The 8,688-nt window shown below is 35.8% G+C and overlaps 2 protein-coding genes across 2 annotated transcripts; both read left to right on the top strand.

The window, feature by feature from the left end:
• Nucleotides 1-309: 309 nt before the first annotated feature.
• LOC140793690 (homogentisate geranylgeranyltransferase, chloroplastic-like) lies at nucleotides 310-6,690 on the top strand. The gene is made up of 14 exons (XM_073145337.1): nucleotides 310-468; nucleotides 751-806; nucleotides 3,085-3,307; nucleotides 3,389-3,472; nucleotides 3,559-3,633; nucleotides 3,753-3,836; nucleotides 3,980-4,069; nucleotides 4,931-5,032; nucleotides 5,169-5,264; nucleotides 5,469-5,540; nucleotides 5,616-5,711; nucleotides 5,811-5,915; nucleotides 6,156-6,272; nucleotides 6,408-6,690. The coding sequence occupies exons 1-13, from the start codon at nucleotides 310-312 to the stop codon at nucleotides 6,195-6,197; spliced, it is 1,284 nt and encodes a 427-aa protein (XP_073001438.1). The 3' UTR covers nucleotides 6,198-6,272; nucleotides 6,408-6,690.
• Nucleotides 6,691-7,541: 851 nt separating this feature from the next.
• Nucleotides 7,542-8,223, top strand: LOC140794118 (large ribosomal subunit protein eL39x). Its single transcript, XM_073145984.1, has 3 exons — nucleotides 7,542-7,636; nucleotides 7,748-7,851; nucleotides 7,982-8,223. Exons 1-3 carry the CDS (start codon nucleotides 7,634-7,636, stop codon nucleotides 8,028-8,030), a joined length of 156 nt encoding a protein of 51 aa, XP_073002085.1. The 5' UTR covers nucleotides 7,542-7,633; the 3' UTR covers nucleotides 8,031-8,223.
• Nucleotides 8,224-8,688: the final 465 nt, after the last annotated feature.

Consider the following 8,688-nt stretch of genomic DNA (forward strand, 5'->3'; position numbering starts at 1 on the left):
CTATGGTTTTTAGAAGAGATGATATATATAGTTTCAACAATTTGTCACCTTCTCTTTAACAAAAGTGAAAAGTAGCCCATAGTCATCACCTTTATTTCCCAAAAGTCAACCATAGCTTTATTAGGGTTTGGTCACCGTCCCCCTTTGATGAGATGGCTTTCCTCGCCATCGGCAACATTCCCTTCCGTCTCTTAGCTCGAGTGCTAGGGGGAAGGAAGAACTCGTAGTTTTTTCTTTTATTCTTCATTTCCTCTCATTTTTCATCTACCTTGTCTTCTACTCATTCTCTCCCTTTTCTTTCTCTTTCCCATGGTAGACGAGGTCGTTGGGTTCTCGTCGCTGGGTCTTGTGCGAGGTGTGACGGGGCTTGATCCAAGATGGTCAAGCCCATATAACCATCTTGGACCCCAATCTTCGCTCTCCTCCTCCTCCTCCTCCTTCCGCCTTCGTCTACATTTCCTCCCCTCGGTAGCACCACCACCATCTTAGCCATCCTCCTTCCCTATTGTCGCAACTGATTATGCTTTGCCCCGTTCCCTCCACTAATTTCCTCCTTTCGTCTCCCCTAACCCATCTTCTTTTGTGTTGTAGTCGTCTCTGACTATTCCCCTAGTACACTCAATCGTTTAGGCCACTAGCTTAACTAATCTGCGCATACCTTAAGCTTGCAACCTCCGCTCCATTATCTTGATTTGCTCATCGTCTTGTTGATTTTTCCCTTGCATACTTGCTACTATTATCATGGTATAGTCATCGCTTCCATGGGTGGCTCTTCCATGGTTCATCGGGTTGCTTGGTTTTAACTGGTTTGTTATTATTAGGCTAGTCGGTTCATTGTGTTGATTAGTCACTGTGTTGGGTCTAGTATAGATAAGAAGAGCCATAAGACGCCGACTAGCAATATGTTGTGTTTTGAGTTTAAGTACTTCTTTATTATGTTGTGTTTATAGGCTAAGGAAAAGGCTTGCTCTAGATGTCCTATCCCCTCCTTTTTTTTTTTTTTGAGCACTTGTATCTTTGTTATTTGGTTTAATGCCTTGGTTTCATTATTGCTCTATTTGTATTTAGCCAAGTATGGAGTTTGTTATATGATTATTATCCTAATCCCTCTCCTTTAGTTTTGTTTACTAAGATGTAACTGTTATCTTGAACCTTAATAAATTATCTGTCTACATAGTTTTATAATAAAAAAATACAATGTATTATATTTTAAAAAGGAAGTATTAAAGTATCCATATAATTATTCTATTTTTTATATTAAATAAACAACCATATTTTTAAGTAAGTAACCCCAACTCGATAAGGCACGATTAAGCTTCACTCATATTTGAAACAAATCAATCTCGATCAATTAAGTACAAGTTCGAATTTAATTTAATTCAAGCCTGAGTCAAGTTTGATTCAGACTTGATTTAAAATAGGCGTGGATCAACCTTTTAAACGTCTCGAAATAGGCTTGAAACAAACTCAAAATTAAAGTAATCAATTCAAACTTAATGCTATGACTCCTAATCGAGCCAGACGTAGCTCGGCCATTCTAACCAATTGGACCTTGTAATCACCTTTAAATCCAAAACTTATTTGAGTCCCCAAAATTGGACGAAATCTTACAAATATTTATTGGATTCCGTTCATGGGAAATCTTTATAACGCTCTCTTGTTGTTTCTCCTCCAGATGCCCTCCAGGATCCGATTAATTTTGACAGATGGCATGTTAATCCACATGGATTAAACTTTCCCTGGCAAATTACTGACCCAATATCGCTAGGTTTGATAGCAAATCGATTTTTAATTTTGCCCAAAATTAGCATGACCTTAATTACCAAGTAAACCCAGATATTTGCTTGCTTTCATCACTCTCCTCTTATCTCCCTCCTCCTCTTCTTCTTCTTCTTCTTCTTCTTCTTCCAGTAGACATGATCTCCAACAATCCCATTTCAGTTCCTTATCATAGAAGTTTGGTGCTTTTATTTGCAGGCAAGTCATTAGGTTTTAAGGTTGACATCCCAATAGACATGATGATCATATTTTCTTTTCTCATTTCCAGTACAATGATTGAATAGATGTTGTAATTTTACAATATTTTATTGTGTAGAGGGGACAAGAGGGAGAGGGCCCATAAGTGGATGCCAATGGAGAGGTAAATGATTAAATATTTCTACTTTGATCATTAATCATATAGTACTAAAGAAAGAAGAAATTATTTCTGCATAATTGCACAGGTAGGACGAGGAGAGTACAAGCTCTAGAAGCCCGTGAAGAAAGGCAAGGAAATCTTCTAAGAAATATATATTTTTTTCTTTGTGATTAAGAAATCATCTAAGATTTGAATTGTTTAACACTTTTCTGACTGTTTGATGTGGGTCATGTCAGGTTGAGTATGACTTGGTTCACTGTTCACCCATAGAGTAACCTACTTTAGTAGTAATTTGAAATGTTTCTGTTTAATATTTTAGGTTTTTTTGGGTTGATTTTGCTAGATTCTAGAAAAAAATGCACACACACACAAATGATATACCATTCATCATAGAAGTTTAATGGCCCTCTAATTGGTTTCATGTGATTAGTTCTCAATCCATGACCTGGAAAAATAATAATGAGGTTTTGCATATACTTTATGAAGACTTCAACTTTGATGTCTAACTAAATAATGAGCTATTTTGCATAGGAAGAATGATCTATCATGAATAGCTCTTTCTTAAATATTGCTGATAGTTTTTCAACTTTTTTGAGTTCAATTGACAGAGCATAGTTTTAACTTTCAAAAGTGTTATCAGTTGTATGATTGAATAAAAAGCTTATAAATATAATGAAGATGGACTAGAGTATATATATTAGTTGTTACATGAGCCTAAACTATAATCACTGACTACCTAAATTTAGTTTCACTATGTCTACCTCCAACTAAGCTTATGCTATGGCCGCAATGCCGATTTCTTATGCTTACAACTGTTAACCATGTTTCTTCTTTTCTTATATGCATGCCTAAGTGCGACAGAAAAATTTTAAGTAGTATATTATGTCGATTTTAGATGATGGAATTGTCTTGTATAGCAGATGATTTATATATATTTCACCTTTCAGCTGTTATTCTCTTGAGCTCTCTGCTAGAGCTAGTGACCTGAGATACACAAAGAAGCCATTTGTCTATCACCGACTGCAGAAAATTAGATGCGGTGCTGCTGCTCCAGATCATGCTTATGTACATGAACCCAAATTCAATTGCTTGGAGAATTTCTGGGAAGTTATATCTGGTCAGTTGGATGCTTTCTATCGGTTTTCTCGGCCCCATACAATATTTGGCACAGTGAGTTATAGCTATTATTTGTTCCTTATTTCACTATGATGCAAAAGTAATTCTATTGACATTTTTCCTGTGAGTCATCAGATTATAGGTGTAACATGTGTCTCTCTTCTTCCATTAGAGAGCACAGCTGATATTTCTCCACTATTTTTCATGGGACTGCTTAAGGTATTGTGAGCAGTGTGATAAAGTTAAATTACAAACTAACTTTTGTATTTTCTAAGTATGATAACATGTCTGTATTCTTAATTCAGGCTCTGGTCCCTGCTATTTTCATGAACATCTATGTTGTAGGACTGAATCAGATATTTGACATAGAAATTGATAAGGTCTAATCTCAGATCAGCGGAATATTTTCGAAGAACAATAGCATTCTCTTTCAGTTCATCTCGTTCAAAACAAATTTGGTGATATAAAAAAAGGTGATGACTAACTTTAATCTTTGCAGGTAAATAAACCTAGTCTTCCACTTGCTTCTGGGGAATTTTCTGTGGCAACTGGAATACTGTTAGTAGCTGCTTTCTCAATCATGGTATATTTTGTTCTCATTTTCTCCGTTAAGTCAATTACAACAGTGTTGGATTAAGCAAGAGAAAACTACTACATGAGTACATTCTGTTGCACTCTAACTGTATGTAAATATTATTGAATCATTTTATTCCTTTTACTTCTCAGAGCTTTATTATGGGAGCGAAGTCTCAATCTCCTCCTCTACTTTGTGCCTTGCTGATCAGCTTCTTTCTTGGAAGTGCATACTCTGTCGATGTAAGTGATTTCCCTACTTATTTCTGATTGTCTACTTAAGATTGCAAGGCTAAAGAAATATCATCATAGGAGAGATGAAAAATAAAAGTTAGTCTTGATTGTATTATTCCCACAAAGTTTCATCGTTGTCATAATATGAAAATGAAAGGTGAGAGAGATCCTTCTGTTTCAGATCAAGTATTTCCGGTTGTTCCTTCTTCGATGTGGTCACCATGGTGGCTCTAGCAATGGCTAAAACGACTTCCTCTCTTACACGACATGTGGTGCCACCACAACCACTTGCATTGAATTTGATGATGGAGAAGGGCGGGTGGAGATCTTGAGGGCTTCGCTGGTGTTTTATGATAAGAAATGTCTTCTACACTGGTGAAGATGGCAGGCATAGTGGATGGAAGAGTCACAAGCCATCTCACTGTCTGGCTGTTAGGAAAAAGAATAGCAAGAATAAGAATAGTGCGATTTCAAAAGGCCAAAAAATTGTCATTAAATATAACTATTGTTTGATAGATCTCTGTTGTATTGAAGATTTAGAAAAGATTAGAAAGATATTATAGCTTTCACCTCTTCTCTTGGTTTTCTGTTTGTCTTATAGGCAACAATGATTCAAGAATCACATACATTGCGAAAATCTCATTAACTTGTCACTCAAGTATGAACTTGTACTCGCATCTGTATAATTCATGAACTCTGACGGCGAGCTTAAGGTGACAGGGAACCAAAGAAGAAAAAGGACTACTTCGTTCCATGTTATAGTTAACAAGACCATTATAACTTATTCTATATGTACTAAATATGCTAAATAGATTTATTTCAATCTTTAAATATTTCTTTCTTCAATATTCTGATTTTGTTGTCTTTCAGCTTCCACTTCTGAGATGGAAACGGCATGCATTTCTTGCTGCATCTTGTATCCTTTGTGTGAGGGCCATCTTGGTTCAGCTAGCCTTCTTTGCACACATGCAGGTAATCTGAAATAACTTTTGGCTCTTCCATAAATTCTAATTGTAATGGCCACGAGAATGTTCTTTTATGTATGTCAATATCATCTTTGGCGTATTCATCACACATTTTAATTACTGAATGATGATATTTTCAACAGAAATATGTATTAGGAAAGCCTTTAGCGTTAACAAAATCAGTGGTTTTCGCCACAGTGTTCATGTGTTGCTTCTCAGCTGTTATAGCTTTGTTCAAGGTAAGTTATTCAATTATTGTATCAAAATAAATCATATATTTTCTCATTACATATTTAAATTCAATCTTTGATGGTATAATAGTTAATCTGAAACCAGTCATTTCTTTTATTAGCTAGCATAGATAGCTCCGATGTATTTAATTCATGATCCAAGTAGGTATCCATCTTTGTAGTTTTATTTTTTGCTAACCTGGCTATTAGTAGGATATTCCCGATGTCGAAGGAGACAGGGATTTTGGCATTCAATCCTTCAGTGTCCGCTTGGGTCAAGAAAGAGTAAGCAAAATTAACAACTCCTTAATTGAATTACCCTCAATTTGATCTTTTAACAAAGATTAAATTTCCATGTAGGTGTTCTGGCTTTGCATCAAGCTATTGTTAACAGCATATGGCATTGCGATAATGGTTGGAGCTTCATCTTCAGAACTATATCAGAGATTGATCCTTGTGAGTTATTTATTCATTTGAAAAGATACTTCTTGAAACAATTTTGTCCTAACTAAGCATGTCTATTATCACATCCTTTTATTGTTTTCTTGACTTTAGATCATAGGCCATGGTGTACTTGCTTCTCTTCTTTGGTCCCGAGCGCGGTGCCTTGATGTTCAGAATAAATCATCAGTATTCTCATTCTACATGTTCATTTGGAAGGCAAGTAAACTTCAAAGGTTTCAATGTATAATAATTTTTCTTTTCATCATCACTGTGAACTTCTAGATAAAATCAGAATGGTAGAAATGATTATTGTCGCCATTACTAAGGATCAATATAGTCTATAGAAACATAATTTTTGATAGGCAATTTATGTTTCTTTGCGTTGAGATGTGCTTCTAAGCATCAAAATCAGATAAGCAAGTTTGTCTAATGGCATCTGGGGCATTTCATTTGCAGCTATTTTATGCCGAATACTTTCTAATTCCCTTCGTGCATTGAAAACTGCGGCGAAGACTGGAAGCATTACATAGAAGATCTCAGAGTTGGACAATCTACATCATCCAGTTCTTCTAGGTAAGAGCAGACTTACTTCTTCACTGTTAGTCATTGAGAGTTGATCTCTTCTCTTTTATGTTTAACTTATTTACCATTTCATCACAAGAGAAAACTCAAAGAAAGATTATGCCATAAAAACTTTAATGTTTGCAGGTAATCATTTAACGGTCGAAATTTGCGGCTGACGCTAACATGTTGAGTGAATAAATCTCTTGTTTTCCAAGATAGCCAGAGTTACATTCAGAAACTTTGGTTATTGCAATTGAAAGGATATTTTTTTTTCTCTTTTTTGTGTGCTTATTTGACATGTTGAAGGAACTAGTCTTCTGCTTTCCTAAACAAACAGCTCATTCAGAAATTCTGATTGTTTCTAATTCATGCAGTTTAAATAGAAGCTGATAAATTCTGATGTTATCAGACCTTTTCTGGTTCCAAATTCATATGAACTAGTCAATTATTCATTAACATGTTTCCATAAGAGTTCTTATAAGTAGTATGTGAGAGACTAGTGATAGCTGGGAAGGTAAAAATTTATCTGAAAGTTAATTACTCTACATAACTAAATCCCATATAAGCATTAAAATCATAGGCCATCTTGTTTAAGGGTTTGAAGCTCATATTGTATTAGTGTTTACGAATTATAACTTCAGTAATACCGATTAAACCGAGACACTATTAAATTCTATATTTCTCTCGAAGATAGAAAATAATACAGATTTGAAAATGGTAGGGATAGTTCAGTCATTCTGCAATTTATTTGTGATAGAAAATATTGATGCAAATGACATATTACTTTTGTATCTAACATTTGCAATTTGGTCTTAGACCAGGTGAGGATTAATTGTAAATTTGAAATACAAGAATGTAAGTCAAGATTAGCTTAAACCACACCAGGATTAACTGTAATTTGCCCCCCCAAAAATTCAAAAAACATTACATTCTTATTTAACATCTATTTATTAAATGGATCGTATTGCAAGTGGCATCTCAAAAACCCGATAACAAACGGATATTCAGTGGAGCTCCAATATATGCCTGGTGTTAACATGCATAAATATATACAAATAATAAATAAAATGATTCGAGTCTTAGTGTTAGTATTCTTTCTGGCCCAAATTAAATACCAAAACATTTTGATTGGAGTCCAAATCCGTTTAATTTTATCGGGCCTAGACCCGGATTGGATTTCCGGATCCGAAATGCGCATTTTAAACGGGTTCTCGCCGTTCACATCCAATGATCCAAATCCCCGCTCGCTCACGTGAACAGCACCTGCCTATACCACAATAAATAGCTTGTTAGCCCTAGTTCCCCTTCTCCTTCGTCTTGTTAGGGTTTTGGTCGCCGCAGCCGTCGAGCTCCGAGGAAGACCCGCGAAAATGGTAACTCTCTTTCTACCTTTAGGATGATTTCTCATTCATATTCTAGGGTCGATTGGGTATCTCTCTCTAGATCCTGAGACTGTCTGTTTTCTTGTCGGATTCTTCTCGCAGCCGTCGCACAAGACCTTCATGATTAAGAAGAAGCTCGCGAAGAAGATGCGGCAGAACCGCCCCATCCCCCATTGGATCCGCATGAGGACCGACAACACCATCAGGTCTCTACATCTCTATCTGTCCTCATCTTATTTCCTCCAACTTTGGTTCTTTTGATGGTTTTATGTGATGGATTCTTCGTTTTCTGTGGTCCGACCACTGATCTATGTTATTATTTGGTTTTTTTTTCAGGTACAATGCTAAGCGCAGACACTGGCGCCGCACCAAATTAGGGTTTTGAGAATGTATCAGTAGGTTGCTTTCCTTGACCCTCAAGTAGGGCTTCTTTGTTGGTTAGTCTAATTTTGCTACTTTGAAGACATTGGAATGAGAAAGGAGAGACTTTTCAATGGTTAATGATTGAATTTTGCTGTAGTTTGATTTATGTACTATTTATTTCGCAGTTGGATTATAAGGATACAAGTTGCGTCTTTTATGCTGGTGCATTACTCTGAGCATAGCATCCTAATGCGACAAAGATTCTGTCTTTATGTGTACTTTGTCATTTTATATTCTTCATATTACATCTACTGGATGCCATAATTTTGGTTTGCATACTGCAGCAAAGCTTCTCCTAGAACAGATTATAGTTTTCTCTTCTAGTCTCCACATTTTTTAGTTCTTTAAATGCTGTTAGATTTTGTGATGCGACAAAAGTTAAATCCACCTCTTGGTTGTTCTGTTCTTCTATGTTCATCACAAAAGAAACAGCTCGATAACACAGCACCTGAATAATGTGTCATGCTATATGTTCCTTATTAGTTATGATTTAGCCTAGTGTTATAAACCTCCTTGATGGTAGAAAAATATTTTAGTCCTTATTCTAAAAGGCTAAAGCAGTCTTCACTTTACTCTGGGAATATATGAAGAATGAGTTCCCTGTGGAACATCCAACATTT

The sequence above is a fragment of the Typha latifolia genome, chromosome 8, assembly GCF_019914945.1.
Source record: "Typha latifolia isolate L0001 chromosome 8, TyphaL0001v2, whole genome shotgun sequence".
Lineage (NCBI taxonomy): Eukaryota > Viridiplantae > Streptophyta > Magnoliopsida > Poales > Typhaceae > Typha > Typha latifolia.

Bases quoted from the DNA above. Each gene is read 5' to 3' on its own strand.
- LOC140793690 (XM_073145337.1), top strand. From the start codon at position 310: ATGGTAGACGAGGTCGTTGGGTTCTCGTCGCTGGGTCTTGTGCGAGGT. The intron at 469-750 runs GTAGCACCACCA...ATCATGGTATAG, and splicing joins GTCTACATTTCCTCCCCTCG to TCATCGCTTCCATGGGTGGC. The intron at 3,634-3,752 runs GTCTAATCTCAG...TAATCTTTGCAG, and splicing joins TTGACATAGAAATTGATAAG to GTAAATAAACCTAGTCTTCC.
- LOC140794118 (XM_073145984.1), top strand. The intron at 7,852-7,981 runs GTCTCTACATCT...TTTTTTTTTCAG, and splicing joins AGGACCGACAACACCATCAG to GTACAATGCTAAGCGCAGAC.